Source organism: Neovison vison, chromosome 11, assembly GCF_020171115.1.
Source record: "Neovison vison isolate M4711 chromosome 11, ASM_NN_V1, whole genome shotgun sequence".
Taxonomy (NCBI): Eukaryota; Metazoa; Chordata; class Mammalia; order Carnivora; family Mustelidae; genus Neogale; species Neogale vison.
Window position 1 is genome coordinate 33,419,075 of NC_058101.1, and position 23,160 is coordinate 33,442,234.

At 38.9% G+C, this 23,160-nt stretch overlaps 1 protein-coding gene across 1 annotated transcript in view; it reads right to left on the minus strand.

Moving 5' to 3' along the window:
• The window catches only part of SLC30A9 (solute carrier family 30 member 9), an 86,236-nt gene extending 66,601 nt beyond the window's left edge, over positions 1–19,635 (minus strand). Inside the window, exons 1-2 of the mRNA XM_044224131.1 lie at positions 19,429–19,635; positions 8,013–8,180 (exon numbers count right to left, since the gene is read on the minus strand). Of these exons, the coding sequence (XP_044080066.1) occupies positions 8,013–8,180; positions 19,429–19,540 (280 nt within the window). The 5' untranslated portion in view covers positions 19,541–19,635. The remainder of the gene's footprint in view (positions 1–8,012; positions 8,181–19,428) is intronic.
• Positions 19,636–23,160: the final 3,525 nt, after the last annotated feature.

The following is a 23,160-nucleotide window of genomic DNA, read 5'->3' on the forward strand; positions in this document are numbered from 1 at the left end:
TAAGAATTTCTGCCTAAGCCATTGTTTTACAGATAAATTACATGCCAACAGCCTAGGCACTAACAAAGGCAAAGCTCTTTGAAATAAAAGCAAAGGACACCTGGGTGGCTCAGTCAGTTATGCATCTGCCTTCAGCTCAGCTCACAATCTCAGGGTCCTGGGACTGAGTCCCACATCTGGCTCCCTGCTCAGTGGAGAGTTTGCTTTTCCCTCTGTGCCTCTCTCCCTCTCTTAAAAATAAATAAATAAAATCTTCAAAAATAAAAAAATAAAAGCAAAAATCTTACATCTAATTTTTAGTATATCCTTAGGGGTTTTTTTAGTGAACTGGAGAAATGACTTAACATGGTACATTATGTTTTGATAACTAAAACACATATGCAAAATCCAAAAGGCTTTAACTATACATCAAATCCTAAGTATATCATGATAGTATCAAACACTCCTATTTAGGGGTGCCTGGCTGTCTCAGTTGGTAGAGCATGCAACTCTTGATGTCGGGGTTGTGAGTTAAGCCCACACTGGGTTCAGGGATTACTTAAAAAATTTAAAAAAAATTTAAAACACACTAATTAATAACTACAGCTTACAACACTTGACACCAAACAGTTCAATATGATTTCATTTTTCTCTTTTTTAATTTATTTGCAAATTCTAAAGCATCTTTATAAAAATCTATATATCAATTTCTTAAAATTTTGTTGTGGGAAGAGAGAATAGCGCAGACAAAAGTAAGGGAAAACATTTCATCACTCACCTAGTATCTGAACAGCTAAAATCTACCGTCAAAAGTTTCAGAGACAACCCACTTTTCCACAATGATCAAAATAATTCAACCACATCACATGAAACAATCTGCTCTAAGACTGCTATTTCTGGATATTTTTCTCACTACAAACTGTCTAGATGCTTCTAATAATATAGTGCTAAGAATCATAAACAAGAAATGCAAGTAAATGGTTCAAAAACAGGTATGAATACTTATTTGGCACACCAACATTTTTATAAACTTATATTCTATCACTGGAGTAGAATCTTTATGATTTCAATAAATAACTAGATAGTCTATCCATGAATATCTCTAGACACTTGTTTAAAGCTCAACCCCTGGCTGTTTGCCACACATCTGCTGTCATTAGCAAAATTAAAACTAATTTTACTAAAATTTAAAACATCTGAATGCTCCTTAAAAATTTAAGGATTCCTTAGCAAGTCTCTGCCTCTTAATGAGCTGTTCCTGACTTTACCATGTGATTTGAATTATTCAAAAGTCAATCTCAAATCCTTAAATATACAAATTATCTTTCAATCAAGCAATTACTTGCTATCTATCTAATGGCTAACAAGTTCTAATTTGACCTAAGCAAATTCTGAAAAATTGAGCCCAAAATGAAACCATCAGTAAACAATGTATTTCTAATATAAGAAAATAAACTACCATTTTTATTTCAGTCAGCAGAGAAAAAGGAAACCTGGTCATGGATTTCAATTTCAAACATTCTGTATAGTAGAACCAACATTAAGTGCTTTTGCCTGAATCTATGTTCACCTCAGAAGAGTATTATAACATATTTTTTCCTGAATTGTATGATTTTATCACTTGTTTCTTTTCCCATTTCTATGTTCCAATAAATATGCTTATTTCTGGAACTGAGGGACTCATTACACTCTCCATACCTTCATCTTCTAATAGCAAACTCTCAATCAATATTCGTCCCTGCAATTCTCCATCACCACAAGGAAAAGAGAAAGAATTGGTTAAAACTGCACAGGAAGCCCAGAGGGAGGATGGGGCTTAGGAAAAAGGATGAAAAACAGGCACTGTAAACACAAGCACAGGTTTCTCGAGGAATCTATAAGATAATCCCCTGTGAAAGGCATCCAACTGAAGAAAAGGTAGTCTTGAAATGTTTATTATTCCTCAAACACTCTCTTCTTCTGACACCATATTCCCCTTGGCTTCCCTCCCACCTCTCCAGGCTGCTCCTTTTTAAGTATTCTCCGCAGGTTTCTCCTCTTTCATCTGCCCCTGACTCACTGGGGATTTCTGTACTGGAAGATCTTATCTCCTCACTCTGAACTCCCTTCCTGAACTGCCCCAAACACACTCATGACTTCAGTTATCTCCTGGGTATAGTTAATAGCTAATCCTAAATCTCTCCCCGTTAGAACTCTGCATTTACTCATTTACAAATATTTATTAAACCCCTACTTCGTGCAAACCACTGCTCTAGGCACTGAGTCTCCTGCTTTTATGGGGCTTTAGAAACAAGGAGGGAATGAGAAATAAAAGAAATATTGAAAATATCAATCGGTATTAACTGCTACTCACAGAGAGAATTAAAGTTAGGCTAATATTAAAGACTGACTGGGTGGCCACTTTATTTTTTTTTAAGGTTTTATTTATTTATTTGAGAGACAGAGTAAGAGAGAGCACATGCATACACATACAAGCAAGGCAGAGGGGCAGAGGGAGAAGCAGACTCCCTGCTGAGCAGGGAGCCCCACACAGGGCTAAATCCAAGGACCCTGAGATCATGACCTGAGCCAAAGGCAGACATGCTGAACCAACTGAATGGGTGGCTACTTTAGATGAAATGATTAAAGAATGACTTTGTGCAGAGTTGACATTTTAACTAAGATATAAGTGACCAAAAAGGGTCAGCCATGTGTAGAAGGTCACCTTGGAAAGAGAAAGCACCTAGAGCAAAAGCCCTATAATGAGAACGAGGTTTTTTATTTACTAAGAACCAAAGGGAAGCTGGTTTGGCTGAAGAATAACGAGCATGAGAGAGTAGAAGCATGGAGCCCAGGGAGTAGGCAGTAATCCAGCCAAGAGATGATGAGATGATGATGTCTCACTGCAGAAAAGCAGCACACCCAACTGCCTACCAGTCATCTGTTAAGATGTCACAGAGGCACCTACAGTTCAGATGTCCAAAACTAAATCACCATCTTCTCATTAAAATACACACTCGTTTTGGTATTCCCAATTTTAGAAATCAATGAATCATCTATACAATCATCCAATCCAGTCATTAACCAGGCACTATGCTTTACTTGATCTTCTTCTCTTTTTCCTAAATTCAATCACCAAGTCCTAATTATGCAGCTCCTAAATCTCCAGTTCATCTACTCACTTAAAAAAAGCATCGCCATTATCTTAGTCTAGACCCTCATTTTTAATACTGCTCTCACTCTCCTTCCTTTCCAATGGGGTTTCTAGTAAGCAACTATTTTCTTTCTAAAACTTGAAATCTGATCAAGTACTTCCCCTACTTAAAATACTCTAACAGATTCCCAGTGTCTAGAAAACAAAGTCCAAATTCCTCAACAAAACCTTGATCTGACTTTGCTGACCACCTGATATTCATCCCTTGTGCTCTCAAAACTACCAACATCACCACCAGGTTCCATACTCACTAACCTAATCACACACTAAAACACTTGCGGTTTTGCCTTTCTCTACCATTCATCACACCAGTACCTACTTTTTTTTTAGGTCCCTAACTAGGTAGCGTTTCCTCATGGAAAATTTTCTCAACCATTAAAGACTCAGTTCAATACCCCTCTAAGTACTTCTGCAGCACACAGTATTTCCTCCGCCGTGGTATTTACCATGCAGTATTATTTTTCTTTGCTTAACTTTGTTTTAATTTTCATTTTATTAATAAACTCAGAGTCATTCTATTTTGCTGCCATATAAAAAGCGTTCAATAACTACATCTTGGGGTGCCTGGATGGCCAAGTCAGTTTAGCGTCCAACTCTTGATTTTGACTCACATCATGCTCTCAGGGATGTGGGATAGAGCCCGGAGTCTGGCTCTGCCCTCAGAGCAGCGTCTGCTTAGCCCGCTCCCTCTGCTCCTCCCCCTGTTCTATCTCCAAAACGAATAAATAAAAACCCTTAAAAGTAAAACACTTCTTGAATAAATAGATGAATAAAGGACTTCATTTTAATGCTGCACAGCAGATTAGATATCCTGGACGCAATCTTTTCAAACACATTGCTAAGCTCACAAAAAATGATGCAAAGAGGGCAAAAACAAAAGGAAAGCTGAACCTCTACACACTAAGTGAGAACACCAAAGCCAAGCAACCTTTCCCCTGAGATTTCTGTTGAGGTGGTTTTTTTTTTTAAGTTTTTTTTTTTTTTTTTTTTTAAATTGACAGAGAGACAGAGACAGTTAGAAAGGGAACACAAGCGGGGCTGGGGGAGAGTGGGAGAGGGAGAAGCAGCTTCCCACTGAGCAGGGAACCCGATGTGGGAGTCAATCCCAGGACCCTGGAATCATGACCTGAGCCCAAGGCAGAGCTTAACAACTGAGCCACCCAGGTGTCCCTCTGTTGAGGTTTATAGTCTTTGAGCTTCTACTTCCATTGCTGTTAGGGGCATGAGAGACAGGAGAAGACGACTACATTCTATTCCAGATGGAACATCTAACAGGAGACTCCCAGAAAAAAAGCTAGACAGACAGCATAACTGTGAACTTAAAAAAAAAAAAAAAAAGCACACACACAGAAGGGACAGCAAGAAAGCATGCCAACCTCTCCTTTGGTGTTAAATAGTGGGGATGAAAAACATAAGGCTAAGTCAGCCCTCACACAAGTCTGCAGTCTGAATTCATGCTACCAAAGTGGTCTAAATAGTCTAGAGCAAAGAATTTAAGTTAATTTGGTCCCAGGCTGTACTCCCAGCAGCTAAGTGAGGCACAAGCAAACTATGCAGAAACGCATCTTCAATCCAGAGAGACTTTGAATAGTTCCAAAATACTAAACTCCATGGAAAATGAATAATTCTCAATTAAAAAACAAAGACATAGCATCATGAATGAGTGCACAAAGTAAAAAGATAATACAGTAAGAATGAAAAAATTTCAGATACAATTTTCATTTACAGAATGTAAAATAGACACATTTAATATGGTAAGTGATAAAACAGGAGTTTGAAAACTTAAGGAACAAGAAAACAAATAAGCAAGGTGAAAAATAAACAATTTCTAGAAATGAAAAATATAATCATTGAAATTAACAACCCAACATACGGGGTACCTGGGTGGCTCAGTCGGTTAAGTGTCTGCCTTTGGCTCAGGCTGAGCCCTGCCTCAGGCTCCCTGCTCAGCGGGAAGTCTGCTTCTCCCTCTCCCTCTCCCTCTCCCACTGCTTGTGTTCTCTCTCTCGCTGTGTCTCTCTCTGTCTAATAAATAAAACCTTAAAAACACACACACACAAACCCAACATACATATCAACCAGTAGATCAGAGGCTAACTAACAAGGGAATTAGCAAACTAGACAGATCTAAGAAAATAATCCAGAATTCAGGCCAGAAAGATAAAGAAATACAAAATACAACAGAGAGATTTAGAGACATGGAAAATAAAGCAAAAAGATCTAACATAATTCTTAGAGTTCCAAAAAGAGATACAAGATAACTGAAAACTGACTCAGTCAGTGAAACATGTGACTCTTGATCTCAGGGTTTAGAGTTCAAGCCCCATGTTGGGTGTACAGATTACTTAAAAATCTTAAAAATAAATGAGCAAAGGGGCATCTAGGTAGCAAGTCAGTTAAGTGTGGGTGAGACTCCTGGTTTCGGCTCAGGTTGTGATCTCAGGGTGATGAAATCAACCCGCACACCAGACTCCTCATCTACTTAGGTTCTCTCTCTGTCTCCCTCTGACACTCCCCATGAGCTTGCTCAGTCTCTCTCTCAAATAAATAAATCTTTAAATAAATAATACATTTTTTAAAGAGAGAACCAAGAAAAGGTAATAGAGAGTGACAGAGAATTACAGAATAATACTAATCCTCAGTTCCTGGAAGCCCAACAAATCTCAAGCAGGATAAATACACAGAAATACAGACCTAGTATGCAGAAAACATACATAGTATAATTGCAGCTTACACCAAAGAAAAAGACTTTCAAAATAAAGTTAATCAAATTTAAAAAGCAATAAAATAGAAAAAACATGAGAACAAAAGCATGATATGGACTTCTCAACAGCAACAGAACCCAAAAGACACTGGAATAACATCTTAAATTGCCTTTACCATAAAAAGATCCTCACCTAAAGGAACTTGTATAAGATGTACTACATCAGACAGACCAGAGAAATAAGAAAAGGTGGTTAACAAGGATTTTAGAGATATTTGAACAAATAATGATGTATATTGTATAGAAGGGATAGATCAGAACAGACACAAAATACTAGCCAATAAATAGCATGTGAGTTGGGACAAAGTGACCAGAATTAAAGGATTCTAAGTTCTTTATATTTTTCAGAAAAATATGTTAAGCTTTTTTTTTTTTCATACAAAATAGACTTTATTTATTTATTTTGGCTGGGTAGAGCATACTTTATTGGTGTTCATAACAATGTAGGGCTCTCCAAGCCTCTCCTTTTCTTCAAGGGTGGAAACTTTGGAGGTTGGGAGATTCTCAGTGTATTGGGGATGAGTTATGGCAAATACTTCTCAGCAGCTGAGGGCCTCTCTCTTCCTTTTGCTCTCACTGAGGGTGGTGGTTTAGAGGGCTCTTACTCCCTGAAGGCCATGTGGATCATAACATCCACCACCCGGTTGCTGTAGCCAAATGTACTGTCATACCAGAAAAGGAGCTTGACAGTGTGGTCACTGAGAGCAATGCCAGTCCCAGCATCTAAGGTAGAAGAGTAGGTGTCATTGTTAAAGTCACAGGAATGTTAAGCTTTTTAATTACCTTTAGACTCTGAAGTACACAGAGTATTTAACTCCCAAGCTAGTGCATGTATGTGTGCGCACATGGGGGAGAAAGGATAATGCAGAGAGAAAAAAGGGAAAAAAAAGGCAAAAAAGAAATTTAAAAAAAAAACAACAAAAACCAGGGACGCCTGGGTGGCTCAGTCAGTTAAACATCTGCCTCAGCTCAGGTCATGATCCCAGGGTCCTGGCATCAAGTCCCACATCAGGCTCCCTGCTCAGCTGGAAGCCTGCTTCTTCCTTTACTTCTGCCTGCCTGTGCTCGCTCTCTCTCTCTCTCTCTGACAAATAAATAAAATCTTCAAAAAATTAAATTTAATTTAAAAAATTTTTAAAAATCCCACAAGGAAGCTCATGAGACAATGGCAGAAATATGCTCAAATATATCAGTAATAACAGTAAATATAAACAGACTAAATTTCTAATTATAAGACAAAGATTCAAATCAGGACAAAAAAAGGTTAAAATTGATGGGAAAACAGGCAAATACTAATAACATCTGGTAGAGACACTAAAAAAAAAAGAGTTGTTACATAAAAAGAAAGGGTGTAATGCATCAGTGTTATGTAATGACTCTAAATGTTTATGTATCTAATAACATAGCTACAAAATATATAAAGCGAAAGTTTAGGGACAACTGTTGAAGGAAAGACTGTCAAATCCACCAGAGCTATGGTGGCTTAAACACCTACTTTAGAAGAAAAGGAAGGTACAGAATTAATGAACAATACAGCTATCTGATCATTTAAAAATGAATGACAGAATAAGCACAAACAAAACAGGAGGATATAACTAAGGAAAGAATAAAAATTAACCAAACAGGAAACAAACATATAATATAAATATTCAAAGTAAAAAGATACTACTTGGAAAAATAAGAAAATGGACAGAGTTCTGGCAAGATTAATCAAGAAAATGACAAACACCATTAAGAATTAAAAAAAAAAAAAGATAAAACTATAAATGCTGCTAAGAGTATATAGAGACTATTATGAACTTGATGCCAGTAAATTAAAAATTTAGTTTAAGTGGACAAACTCCCAGAAAAAAAAACTTACCAAAACTGAGTCAAAAGCAGAAAAATTAAAAGAAAGTAAATTAGCAGTTTAATAGCTTTCCACAAAGTAAACATTAACCCAGATAGTTTTATACATAAGTTCTATCAAACATTCAAGGGACAAATAATCTTTTTTTTTTTTCCAAGGGACAAATAATCTTACACAAGCTATTTCAGTATATAGAAAAAAAATGATTTTAAAAGATTTATACACACCTGTTTCATCAAATGATGGTACTTTTTCCACTCTGAGAGTCTGTGATCCCTGTCCTTCCTTCTGAACATTTGTAGAGTATGACTTCACTTGACTCAGTGTACAAATAAATGGGTGACTATAGCGAACCATGTTTGAAAAGCTTCCCAATGTCACTACATTCTGCCATTCTACAAAAAAAAAAAAAATTAATGTCAAACAAACTCACAACAAAAATTTTATACCCAATAAAACATACCTACTATGGTAGAAAGAAAATAATTTTACAGAGTAACAATAAAACTTTCATTCTGCTAAATACCCAAAAACACATGCCAATCCACCCTCTCTGTAGAGGTGTTTCATTGACCCCTACATGTATGGAGACTATGCTTTGTAAAGAAAAAAATAATAATATTCTTATTCTCTAATTTATAAATTTATTTATATGGGAAATTTTATTTTTAAAAGTGTTTAGAAAGATTTTATTCATTTATTTATTTGAGAGAGCATGCACGATCAAGAGCAAAGGGAGAGGCAGAGGGACAAGCAGATTCCTCATGCAACCTGACACAGGGCTCGATCCCACGACCCTGAGACCATGACCTAAGCCAAAGTCAGATGTTTAACCCACTGAGCCCACCCAGGTGCCCCTGAAAACTTAAAATATGCAAAATCAGATAAGACATTCTCATCATTCACCTCTTCTGAAACATCTATGACATATGATACTTTTTATTTTTTATATGCTGGTTACATGTTAAAAAATGTTGGCATAATGTACTTTCCAGAGTAGAGAACTCTGAGAGGGAGTAGGTAAGGAGGGCTTCCTCCTCAAAATTACCCTGTGTCCTTCTGCTAGCTAGAGATTTATTCCTCTTTCATTTCACAATCAATAAGTGAATTATATTAATCAGTCATTCATACTGTCACTGATTTTTTTTAATCAGATAATTAGATCAACATTTGGTGAGATCCCTCAGTACACAGGAATTTTAATTGAAGGAAGAATAGAAGACTAATTACAAAGCACTTCAGCTGCTGCATCTGGTTGACTGTGGGCTTTGGAGGGCTGAAATACTGAAGAAAAATATATTCCACACTTGCACTGAAGTGGCAGAAAACTAAATCTGTCTTTACTTTCATGTGATCCTCTTTCTCTTTTTTTTTTTAAATTATGAGTACTAGACCTTGAACATCTTGTGAATAATTTACATATTTTTTAAAGTGTTAGCTGAAATAATGAAGGTATATCATTAGAGATAGTCAAGTTTTTCCTGAGTGGAGGGTTAAGCATTTAAGGGCTGAAACTTTTCTTTCTTTCCTTTTTTTTTTCCCCTAAGTAATCTCTACACCCAACTTGGGGATTGAACTCCACCTTGAGATTGAGGGCCATGTGCTTTACCTACTGAGCTAGCCGTGCACCCTGAGGGTGAAACTTTTCTAACTGTTTAATAATGATCTTCCAGGGGCGCCTGGGTGGGTCAGTGGGTTAAAGCGTCTGCCTTCAGCTCAGGTCATGATCCCAGGTCCAAGTTCCCAAGGTCCTGGGATCGAGGCCCACATCATGCTCTCGGCTCAGCAGGGAGCCTGCTTCCTCCTCTCTCTCTCTCTCTCTCTCTCTGCCTGCCTCTCGGCCCTACTTGTGATCTCTGTCAACTTACTGTTTCCCTTATTTGGCAAATAATTGTTGAAGGCCCAGTATGTTTTGGGGCATTTGCCTCTATTTTTTAAAGCTTACTCTGACACTAAAGTAAAGCAAATATAATAATGCACCTTCTTGCACATTAAAATCGGTAGCCTAGGGGTGACTGGGTGGCTCAGTTGTTAAGCTCTGCCTTGGGTTCAAGTCATGATCCCAAGTCAAGGTCTTGGGATAGAGTCCTACATTGGGCTCCCCACTCAGCGGGGAGCCTGGTTCTCCCTCTCCTCTGCTTGCTGCTCCCCCTATTTGTGTTCACTCTTTCTTTCTCTGGCAAATAAAGAAATAAATAAATATTTTTAAAAAAGTAAAATCTGTAGCCTATTAGCCAAATCAGTGAAGCAAGAATTAAAGCAAATTTTCCTAAGAAACGCACCCTCCAGAAAAGCATCCTGTTTACCGTGGCCACTGGTGTTGTCAGTCCAATCCAAGGTATCTTTTGTGATTATTACCTAACAAAGCCAATATGCCACCAATGCTTTTTTTCCACCCACTGATACAATGCTTTTATAAGCTGTGCTAAAGTGTTTAAAGAGAGACTACTCCAGTCTTTTTTTTTTAAGATATTATTTATTTGTCAGAGAGAGAGAGAGAGAGCATGCAAGTGCACAAGCAGAGGGAACATCAGGGAGAGGGACAAGCAGGCTCCCCTCTGAGCAGAGTCTGATGCAGGACTCAATACCAGGACCCCAGGATCACAACCTGAGCCAAAGGCAGATGCTTAACCGACTGTGCCACCCAGCTGTCCCTACTCCACAGTTGAAAAAATCCTCCCTCAGAATATAAATATTTCTGGGGCGCCTGGGTGGCTCAGTGGGTTAAGCCTCTGCCTTCAGCCCAGGTCATGATCTTGGGGTCCTGGGATCGAGCCCCGCATCTCTCTCTGCTCAGTGGAAAGCCTACTTCCCCCCCCCGCCTGCCTCTCTGCCTACTTGTGATCTTTCTGTCCAAAAAAAAAAAAAAGAATATAAATATTTCCATGATTTGATTCTAGATTTTTTTCAAGGTTCTCCTTAGTTCTTCAAACATTACAGAAAATTTCAAACATATGCAGAGGTAGGAAAAAACAGTACAATAAATGGCCAGGTACTCATTGCCCATCTTCAGCAATTATCAACTCATGGTGAACCTAGTCTCATATCTACCTGCACCAATACTTCCTCACCTCCATGTTAATTTGATGCAAATCTCAGACATAAAATTATTTATTAATATGTTTATTTATAAAGATTTTATTTATTTGAGGTAGAGAGCACAAGCTGCGGGAAGGGTCAGAGGCAAAGGAGGATGGGGACTCCCCATTGAGCAGGGAGCCCAACGTGGGGCTTAATCCCAGAACCCTGGGATCATGACCTGAGCCAAAGGCAAATGCTTAACTAACTGAGCCACCCAGGCACCCCTCAGAAATAAAATAATTTAATTCATAAAATTTTCCATACATATTCTAAAAGACAAGAACTAAAAAAACACAGCCAAACGACCATGATAAAAAATAAGCAATGCTTTATATCATCAAATATCAATTTCCAACTGTTGCAAGTGTTATAATTTTTTGTGTATAAACAGATCCTAATAAGATCCATTTACTATTGTTGACTGAGATGTCTTCTGAGTCTCCTGAAAGCCACAGGATGTATTTTTTTTCAGCACAGGGCCTGAACCCATAACCCTGAGATCAAGACCTGAGCTAAGATCAAGAGTCACTCCGTCACCGACTGAACCACCCAGGTGCCCCCAGGATGTCTTTTTTTTTTTTTTTTAAAGAGCCATTTTTAAATTGAAGAAATCAAGTTATTTGCCCTAAATTTTGCCCTGGTAGTTTTCTAGTCTGAATTTTGCTGACTTAATTCCCATGGTGTTGTTTAACCTGTTCTTCTGTATGTTCTATATAAATCGATGGATGTGAAGGTTTTATCTAAATTCTGATTCTTTTTATTAGAACAAACACTATTTACTAAGCAGTGATGAGTTCTGGGACGCCTGACTGGCTCAGCTGGTATAGTTAGCAGCTCCTGATCTCACGGTCTTGAGTTTGAGCCCCATGTTGGGCCTAGAGCCTACTTTAAAAAAAAAAAAAAAAAAAAAAAAAAAGCAGTGGAAGTGTTTTCATCAAGTACCACATATTTGGTTGTCTGTCTTTATTTGTGTAGTGTCTGCTATTGTTCAGTGCCCAGAACCATTTACCCATTAGGTGGGTATAAAATGGTGATATTCAAATTTTACCACTTCTTCATTTGTCAGAATACTTCAAAAAGAAAATTCCCCACATATATGTGGTCACTCAGCAGTACAGTTTACAAGAAAATCAGACTAAATTTTCTCCTTACTTACCAGTTCTCAAAATAACGAGTTCACTACATACTATCCTGAAGTACTGACACAGTAATTTGTGTATGTATCATTATTTCATAGATTTAAACATTATTTGATCTATTTTAATCCATTTTAGTTGCTCTGATTAATGGTCAAATGGTCCCATTTTTGGCCAAAAAGGTCTCTTCAAATTGACTCCTGCATTCTTTAGACACTAACCTAGAAATAACCTTGCTAGATGTCCCAAAAAGTCCTTAATTTTTAACTTCAGTAGAATTTCAGGTATCAGCAACTTCAAAAGTACACATCAGGCATTAATGCAAGATCAAAAACTGCAAAAACTTGAAGAATACATTACCATCTTTAACATTTTATATTCTAAAAAATATATAGGACCACATTTGATTCAATAAGCCAAATAGAATATCTAAAACACAGCAACTGAAACACAATCATTTAAAAAAAAAAAAGGAAACGCGCAGGTGCCTGGGTGACTTAGTTAAGCGTCTGCCTTTGGCTCAGGTCATGAAGGGCTCCCTGCTCAGCAGGGACTACTTCTCCCTCTCCCTCTGCTTGTACTTGCTCTCTCTCTCTCTCTAATAAATAAAATCTTCAAAAAAAAAAAAAAAGAAAGAACGAACCATTTTTAAATCAATTACTGAAATCATTAGTTAATACTAGGATGCAGAAAAATAGTTTAAAAAAATAGTACCCACCACTAATATATCCTTTCTTCAAGGTAACATCTAAAATAAGCTACACACAGAAGATTAATCTTTTTGAAAGTTTGGCGCTCACAGTTCTGTGGGCTTAGACGAGGACTTCTCATCACTGTGTATATGTAAGAGCTGTATCTTCATCAAGACTGCGGAGAGACTCTTATCTTGTCAATCTAATTACAACAATCAGTCCTCTCTGCTTTTTTTACTGTTATTGCCTCTGTAGCTCCTAACAATCACTGCTGATAAGCACTTGTCTCCTCTCTCCAATCTGGTTTGTCACCTACCATTTCCTCTGGCTTTAAGAGGAAATTTGGCCCTCTTTTTCACACTACAACAAACAACAAAAGAAACTCTGTCTCATGCAAACTGACGATTCTATCTTTTGGATATGCTGCTCCTGCAATAACCATAACTATAAACAAAAAGATTTCTTGCAGTTTGTACTGTTTCACTACTGGCTCATTTAAGGGCTAGAGACTCAAAATTGTAGCCTACACCTTCTAAAGATCAATCTCTTTACTTAAAAGACTATTTCAGTACTTTTGCCCCCAAATTCCTAAAGCACTGACGTTGATCATGTTATACTTAATTTTATAAGAGGTTAGTGTGAACTTAAAATACACAATAATATGCAGAGTAGCACAGCGGAGGCATGCTGGACCCATTAAATACACAATAATATGCAAAAATTGTTCTTTGTGGTAATATTTATCATGGCAAAAACTGGAAAAAACTTAAACATTTCCTAATAGAAAAATAATTAAGTTATGAGAGGTCCCTACATTTTCACTGGGTATATATTTAAATCTTTTAAGAATGTGGGAAAATGGGACGCCTGGGTGGCTCAGTTGGTTGGACGACTGCCTTCGGCTCAGGTCATGATCCCGGAGTCCCAGGATCGAGTCCCGAATCAGGCTCCCAGCTCCACGGGGAGTCTGCTTCTCTCTCTGACCTTCTCCTCGCTCATGTTCTCTCTCACTCTCTCTCTCTCTCAAATAAAAGAATAAAATCTTAAAAAAAAAAAAAAAAGAATGTGGGAAAATATTCATCATGCTGCATTTAAAAAAAAAGGAAGAGACAAAACAACATAGTGGGATTTCAACTATTAAAAATGTGGCTAGCGGGGGTACCTGACTGGCTCAGTCACTAGAGCATGTGACCCCTGATCTTGGGGTTGTGAATTGGAGCCCCATACTGGATGCAGAGCCTACTTTTTAAAAACGTGACTGGGGAAATATCTAGATTATGCACAATTTTTACTCTATAACACTTGGCTGTACTTTCAAAAATGCCTAAATTTTTAAAAAATAAGAATGCAGTCATTCCAAATTACTTCTATTATTATTACTACTAATATTAACAGTATCTACTTTATTTTAATTCTTTCGGCTAGCCAAAAATGCAGAAAAATCGTTTATGCCTATCATCTACCAAGCGAAAGTGTAACTTAGATCAGGTAGCTCAGCCTTGAGGATTATTACTGACGTGATTTTTATCCAGCAATAGGGAAGTTCTGTTTTTTGGTTTGGGTTTTTTTTTATTTTTTTAAGAATATGAGATCGGGGCAAATTCCTGCACTGCCTCTTGGTATACATTTCTGTTGCACTTAATTCTTATTAATATTTGCTTAGACAAATAAAAACAACAATATCTAATATATTCGGGGCTTACCAAGTGCCACTGTCCAAAATCCTTCACCTCTATTACCACATAGTATAATTGATATTCCAAAACATACCTCAAAGACATCTATCTACTTCCCTCCATCTTCATTGCTAGCTACCAAGGCCTTGCCACAGCCTTGTCTGCCTAGCAACTCCCAAAAGATCTCTTTAATTCACGCTCTCCTTTCCAAACCCATTTTCCACAAAGTAGACTGCATTTTTAAAATATTGCCTTTTAGGGCGCCTGGGTGGCTCAGTCAGTAAAGCAACTGCCTTCAGCTCAGGTCGTGATTCCAGAGTTCTGGGATCAAATCCCGCATCGGGCTCCCTGCTCAGTGGAGAACCTGCTTCTCCCTCTCCCTTTGCCTACCTGTGCTCACTCTCACTCTCTCTTTCTGTCAAATATATAAATAAATTATATATAATTTATTTATAATTTATTTATGTGTGTGTGTGTGTGTGTGTGTATAGCCTTTTAAACCTATGGCCTAAAAGGCTCCAGTACCTCTCAAACGTCATTTCATATCCTCCCCTCCCTTACCCAAGTCACAGCAGTTTTCTTTTCTGCTCCTGAATACTAGCAGTCTGGTCTCTAGGGTTCCTGTTTGCTCCACCCAGATTGCTCTTCACCACAGATCTTCACCTGGCTTGCTCATTTTCATTTTTCAAGACTTGACTCTGTCACTGCTTCCTCAGCAGAAATGGCCTCTGCTAGCTACTTTCTAGCCCATCACCCAGTTTACTTCTTTCCTAGCACTCAGCCATGTTTTCTCATTCCTGGTGTCTGCCCAATAAAGGAGGATACTATGTCTGTCTTCTTCAGCAGCTCAGCACCAGCAACAGTGCCTCAGACCTCAGACCTTTGCTGAACTGAACCTCACTCACTAAAAGTTAGGAGGAACATAGTACAGTTAGCCTCATTTTACAGCTACAAATCCTATCATTAACTTGAACTACATAGAATCATGGTATCAGCCTGCCAGAATGGTCTTTTGTTAGTTCTTCAACAAAGGGGGAGGGGGCAGTGGGCACAACAAAACAAAATTCTTGTCAGATTAGAGAGAAGAATAAAATACAAAATTTAATTTATACTTTTTCACTTACAGCTACACTTCTGTTAACCTCAGATTTAAGCAAAAGCATATGTCCATTAATTTGGTATACTGTACTTAAAGGAGAAGCCTCTCATCTCAAATTTTTGCCAAATGAGGCAAGGCATAAATATATGAAAAATAAAGTGTTCTATGAAAAGTCAGAGAAACTCAAAAAGGAAATATTTACTACAGAAACAAGTCACATTTTTATAATGTAAGAGGATTATGTTTATTATAGATTGTTTGAAAAACAGTTAATAAAAAATTTTTTCTAGAGAAACTTATTGTTAATAGCACAGTATATATTCTTAACTGTACTTTTTTCTAGTTTTACCTAATAGTATAAAAACATTTTCCCCAAGCGCCTGGGTGGCTCAGTTGGTTAAGCCACTGTCTTCGGCTCAGGTCATGATCCTGGAGTCCGGGGATCGAGTCCCACATCAGGCTCCCTGCTTGGCAAGAGTCTGCTTCTCCCTCTGACCCTCCCCCACCTCATGTTCTCTCTCTCATACAAATAAATAAAATATATATATTTAAAAGCATTTTCCCCTGTCACTATTCTTCTAAATGGATTTTTTTAATGTTGCATGTATCAACAGCCCATAATAAAGTTACCATAATATATTTAAGTTTCCAACTCTCTATAACTATAAATGTTATCAATTTATTACTATGAATAATGAACTTGTGCACACATTATAATACCTGTCTGATTATTTCTTTATATAGTTTTAAATAGAATCACTCGGGGGTAGCGGGGGCAGCCCCTGGGTGGCTCAGTCAGTTAAGTCTCTGCCTTTGGCTCAGGTCATGATTTCAGGGTTCTGAGATTGAGCCCCATTTCGGACTCTATGTGGAGTGTGCTTGTCCCTCTCCCTCTGCTCCTCCCCCACAACCCCCTCCACAAGCTCTTTCTCAAATAAATAAAAGCTTTTAAAAATACAGAATCACTGGGTCAGAAAGTATAAACCTTTAAAGTTCTTTTTTTTTTTTTTTAAGATTTTACTCACTCATTTGACACAGAAAGAGCACACACATGTAGGTGGTGCAGCAGGCAGAGGGTGAAACAGGCTCCCAGATGAGCAAGGAGCAGGATTCGGGGCTCCTCGATCCCAGGACTCTGGGATCATGAGCTGAACCAAAGACAGACGCCTGACTAAGCCACCCAAGCACCCCTAAAGTTCTTTTCATAAAAGAATAACTGACCACCAGAACACTGAATTATATGTCCCAATCAATAAAAAATAGAGTTCCTGCTTTCCTGCACCCTCAATATGAGGTATCAATATGAAAAAGTAGCCAATATAAGACAGGCAATGAGTAACAAATCCTTAAGCTTTTATTTCTATGCATATTGGTAAGTATGGTACATTTTACATTTTGATATGCCATCTGAACTCCCTTATGAACTCATTCATATCCTTCACCCATTTTTTTTTTAAACTGGAAGATACACTGGTATGTAAGAATTCTTCATAAATTAGGGATACTAATTTTATAACTGCCCTGTCCAGTACAGTAGCCACTGTTCACTGAGCCCTTGAAATGTGACTATTCTGAACTAAAATGTGCTAAATGTAAAATACACACTGGACTTTGAAGATCTAGTACAAAAAGATGATGTAAAATATCTCAAAAATCTGATCTCGATTACATACTTAAATATTTTTTTTTAAAGATTTTATTTATTTATTTGACAGAGCGAGATCACAAGCAGGCAGAGAGGCAGGCAGAGAGAGAGGAGGAAGCAGGCTCCCTGCTGAGCAGAGAGCCCGATGTGGGCCTCGATCCCAGGACCCTGAGATCATGACCTGAGCCGAAGGCAGCGGCTTAACCCACTGAGCCACCCAGGCGCCCACATAACTTAAATATTTTTAATATACTGGATAAAATAAGATTAAAATTATTAAATTAAACTAAATATTAAAATTAATTATCTGTTTTTACTGTTTCACATATGGTTATCAGACAACCCAAGATTACATACGTGGCTCATGTTATCTTTCTTTTGGGCAGCGAGGCTCTACAATACTATTTTCCTTTTCACCTTTAAACAGAGCTTTCAGTGTATAGGCATTTCTCATTTTTAAGTATGCAGATAAAGCAAGAGTTTCTCTTAAGGTTTCCTTCTCTCCTTATTCTTTGTAAGTCTACCCCCTCTGCCATACAGGAATTTTAGAAGCACAAATTTTATTTCTTGACAAAGAAAAACGTCTGTTTTTAGATTATTTTTTCCCTGAAAGTTTTCAGATATCACTTTCTCCTTTCATGCATCTGACTTAAATAGTACTCTTTCCTAATTCTTTTTAAATTTTACCATAATGGTTGTCCTTTTAAAAACTGTTTCAGTTATTATTGGAACTAAATTTTCACAAAGGAGGTTATTTTTAAAACCTACTATGTGTTAAGTGTGAAAACACATTTTAATTTTCTGGTGATAAACATTCCAAAGAACTTTGCAAAGTCATTCTGACCAAAGAAATAGGTACTTATTATCTGTGGTTCACAGACGGGTGAAACAAAGAGTACATAATTTTTGGTATGATGATGGCTATTATTGCTATATAATTACAAATTACACAATTTCAAGTCCTTTCTACCGACTTAGAAGGCAGGTTACCCAGTATACCTAACTTAAGTGTAAAATGCCAAAATTGCTTGGTAAATAGAATCAACTATGCTAGAAAGTTTACTTGGGGATTTCTGGAGTATGGTATAATCAGAAGATTCATTTTATTCGTAAGAGAACCAGCTGTATTGCCAATATAGAAAAAAAAAAAACTCTACTTTTCTATCCCCAACAAAAAGTCACAGAACATGATGTTAAAATTAACCATTCTGAAATTTTAAAAGTTTTTACATTTACTGCAAATAAATGATACTAATATATTCTCATTTATCTTCACAATACAGGTGTCACTATAACTTGTTACTTTTAAATTTGGTTGACTGGACTACAAGTTCTAACTTCTATTGCCACGCCACAAACATGCTACAAGCTTTTTCAAACATGAATTTTTGGAAAATGTTATCTGTAAACACTCTATACTCAAGAATCTAAGGAATTAGACAAGGGGCGGATTTGGTTCTGTTTTTCTCTCTGTTCTCGAGGGGTCAAGCTATTATGGCATCCAAGCTACGGCAAAAACGTAGGTAAGCCTGACTAAAACTTACAAATTCAATGCTATTTTGGAAACTTAAATTTGGACAACTTTGGACAACTTAAATTTGAGTAAAAAAGAATGCTTAAGGAGAGGGATACAAATTCTCGTCAGCCACGTTTTTCTGGGTTACCGCTCCATTACACACGTTTTCACCGTAAAGATCGTTCAAAGAAACTGAACACTTAGTTTGCTTTATGATCCAAAACTGGATTCATTCAATCTGTGGCATGGTCATATCCTCATACTTAATAGTGATTCGTAAATGATGAGTAGCACCCCCATCCCTCACTCCCTCCTTCCTTTTTAGGAAATTTAAGGGAAAAAGTTAGGAGAACGGGAAAAGGAGCAGGGCAAGAAAATCTGTTGAGCGAAAGGCGCTCAATGAAGGGGAGCCGATGAACTCGAAAGATCCTGGCACTTTTAGGTTTCCATAATTTCTCATTGCCTGGGGGAAAGGGCCTGACATCACCGGACACCGCGATGCGCACGTAGCAATTTATCTGGTATAAATGGTTGGCTTCAAGTGTGTGACCCGGCCCGGGAGCTACCTGCCAGTTTCCATGGGAGTTGTGCTAGGGCCTTGGGGAAAACCAGGGTCTGGGAGAGCTGTCAGAGGTCTCTGCCACCTGGGCGAGCTGAACTGCAAAGACACAGACCCAAAAGGAAGGTTCTGGGGTTGGAGAAGGTCAAGTGGCCGAAATGCCCGAGGCGAGGCGCCGAGCTCGGCCTGCTCCTCCAGGCCGGCTGCCGCGGAGTCAGCGGCCGAGGCGGGACACTCACCCTGGCGCTCGCTGGAGCCGTGGGCCGCCGCCCTGCAGCGCAGATGGAGCCGGCAGAGGGAGGACCAGCTACACCTGTGGGCCGCAGTGGCGGCGGCCAAGCCCGGTAACATCCTGGCGGGGCAAAGGCCCCCACTCGGACACCACCTCCTGCCTCCGCGACGCCGCGGGGAACAACTGACTCCATAGACTGGACACCAGGTAATACTCACGCCTGCGCCGCCGTAGGCGGCCTCACTGACCCGGAAATGGTAACAGTGTTTATCGGCGCCTGCCGGGCAGGCGGCGGAAGTGACGTAACGAGGAACGCAAACCCAGAGCCCGGGTCTCCACAGAGCGGGACCGGCGGCGTGGGCAGGGCGTGGCTGCAGTCAGGGTTTGGTGTCCGCCGTTTTTTTTTTTTTTGTTTTGTTTTGTTTTTTTCGCAGCGTCTGTGTCTTTTACTTTCGGTGGAAAGCATCGCGTAACTTGTTTTCATCGAAACGGGGCAGCTTTGGGAGAAGTGACAGGGACTTTTCCGGCGTCCGCCTGCTCCTGTTTTCCGAGCTCGGAACTCGAGCGATGGTGGTGGAAATGGGAAGACAGGTGGAAAGGAAGGATGCTGGCTTTCTCTACCGCGTTCGGAGCCTTCCTGGATGAGCCTAAGCGGCAGCTCACCTGCGGAACTCGCTACTCTCCGAACCTGGCCGCAGTACTTCGTTCTCTTTTGTAAGACACCTTCGTGTAGACGGTGCATGAAGGCAGGTACTCGCTTTGGGATCGGTATGGCCGTGCTAACCTCTGAACCTCAGAGTCTCGTGTGTAATGTAGTAAAGTCAGACTTTCGTGTGTTCACGATTTGCCTGAGTAAACGGAGAGGTGCAGACTTCGGAGCAGGAGCCAGTCTGGTCTAGGGAGAAAGAGACAGGAACGATATTCACCCCGGTAAGCACCGCGGTGTTTACCCTTGACACGCGAGTTCAGGTCTCAGCGCAAACTCGGAAGAGGCTTTCCTTAACTGCTCTGGCTGTATGTGGTAGGGCTGGTTATTTTCTACCCGGTTGCCTTGTATATTTTCTTCAAATGCTTATCAGTATTCGAAATTATCATTTTTTTTAAATTTTCTGTCTCTCAGAATCGAAAATAAGCGTCAGGATACTAGAATTTTAGGTTTTGTACATTTGTTTTTTCCAAGGGGGTAAAACAGTAGCTGGCACAACCAGTAAATGGAATGGAATGCATGGTCGTTTGTTTTGAAACCAATCTGAGTAGCTCAACTATGTTACTACGTAGTAGTTATTTCAAAGGGAAATAAAATAGCATGTTCCTAATTTTGAGAGAATCAACTCTTTTTTGCTAATTGAGATAACCAGCTTAGTGAAGTCATAGTGATGAAATTATCACAAGAATGGTAAAGTTAACTTCTATGACAAACATAGTTTAAAACGTTAAATGGTCAGGGTACTTCAGTGGCTTAGTTGATTAAGGCCCCACTTTTTTTTTTCCTTAAGTTTTGGTGTTTGTGTTTGTTTGTTTGTTTGACACAGGGCGTGAGAGAGCCAAAGAGAGGCTTTGGGGGGGGGGCGCAAGAGAGAGGAGCCAGATGAGGCCCAATGACCGGACACTGGGATCATGACCTGAGTCAAGGCAGACACCCAACCTACTGAGCCACCCAGGTGCCCCTAAGCGGCCCACTCTTTTTTTTTTTTTTTAAAGATTTTATTTATTTATTTGAGAGAGAGAGACAGTGAGAGAGAGCACGAGCGAGGAGAAGGTCAAAGAGCGAAGCAGACTCCCCATGGAGCTGGGAGCCTGATGCGGGACTCGATCCAGGGACTCCAGGATCACGCCCTGAGCCGAAGGCAGTCGTCCAACCAACTGAGCCACCCAGGCGTCCCAGCGGGCCACTCTTGATTTCAGCTCAGGTCATGATCTCGGGATGGTGGGATGGAGCCCTCGCCCTCTGCTCCTCTCCTGCAGTACTCTCACCCCCCCTTTCTCAAACAAAAATCTTTAAAAAATAATAATTTTACCACTTACTTGATTCCCTTTCTTCTCTTAAAAAAATATTAAGTGGATATATAAAAATGCTGTGCCATAAATATTCATAACCTCAAGATTACTCAAATACCTGCATATTACTGGAAAGTTCTTATCTCTACCTTGTAAATAGATCTTAACAGAAATTCAACTCTAGGATATAAAATACATAAAGGCTTAGTTCTTATTTTATGTAAATATCCATTGACCTTCACTATAATGCTTACCTGCTTTGGATTCTTAAAGTAGCCCCTGGTTTCTTAACTTGGATACTGTATTAATTTTGATAAAACTCTAGAAGCCTTGACTTGCCAAATAAATTTGAGGAACACAGCAGATTATGCTGAGTTTTCTTGTTTATGCCTCAAAATGGTCTGTCAAATAAGGTCTCCATGGACTTGCATTAAAATATTTCTGCAGCTGTCTTGGTGTTTACACCTATATCGTTATTATATACTTGTCCTGCTGGACAGTCCTCAAAATTTCCCCAAGTGCTGAAAATTGAAGCAGATGTATTAGAGCTCCTTAGGAGAATTTCCTTTCATCCTAAATGAGAAATCCTATCCTTACCAAGAGACTTTGCCTTACTGCTCCACTCAGACACGTTCAGCAGCTGCCTATATGTATTAAATGGATTAGATTCCAATATCATGGAGCTTATTTTCTATAAAACAAAACAGAAAATTTCAAAATAAACACAAGATTTCAAATAGTGATATTATTAGGGGTGCCGGGGGGGGCTCAGTTGGTAGAGCATGCGACTCTTGATCTTGGGGTTCAGTTTGAGCTCCATGTTTGGGGTAAACCCCATGTTGGGTTTACTTAAAAAATGATGTTATTGGTAATAATGTTGATCATTTACTAATTGCCACACTCTCCACATGCATTATCTCATTCATAACACTTGAGCAAGTTATGGATAAGGAAACTAAGGCAGAGATCTTGCTTTTAACCACGCAGGTTACTTTCCAAATCAGTGGGTTTTATCCTTTGGGTGAAAATACCAGGTCTTTCAAATGATCTGAATGAAAACATGATCTTTTGTCTCCTGAAATGTAGGTCAAGAGAGCCTGTCCCTACATTTCTTAATGTATGATCAACATGATACTGAGCTTCAAATAGTTTCATGAGGATTTATGATATAAATAGATGCCTAAATGTAGATAATTATTAAGTCAGAGAGATGGAAGTAGAAGTAGGAAAGGAGTGAACTGTCATTTGATTATTAGCATACACCACAACACCTGCAGGGTTTTCCATGAACTCTGAAGAAGTTCCTACATCTTTCAGGAATTTGCTTCCGTAATTGAGCTGACTGTTTCTTGGTTTCACCTTGTTTATTGCTTTGGGAAAACGGTGATTCTGATCATGAGACAAACTTGGCCATTTATTTGGAAAATTGACTTAGTCCATTGCAATATAAAATGAGTGGTTCTATCATGAGGTATGCTAAGAACACAAATTTAATTTTGAATCCATCTATCTGTGGGCATCATGTTTGTTTCGTGAAGGATTGGGGGTGGAGGGAGCTTGCCCACCTACTAAACACTTCAAAAAGAAAATGGCGTACATGTGGCTAAAAGGGAGACTCCCTGGCCACAGCCGAGTGTGTTTGTACAGCGCCTGCTGTACAAACGTAGTCAGAAGCAGTGTGGGTCTGCACACACATAGTCTGTATGTATAGGCAAATATCTGCATAAGTAAAGAAAGTGAA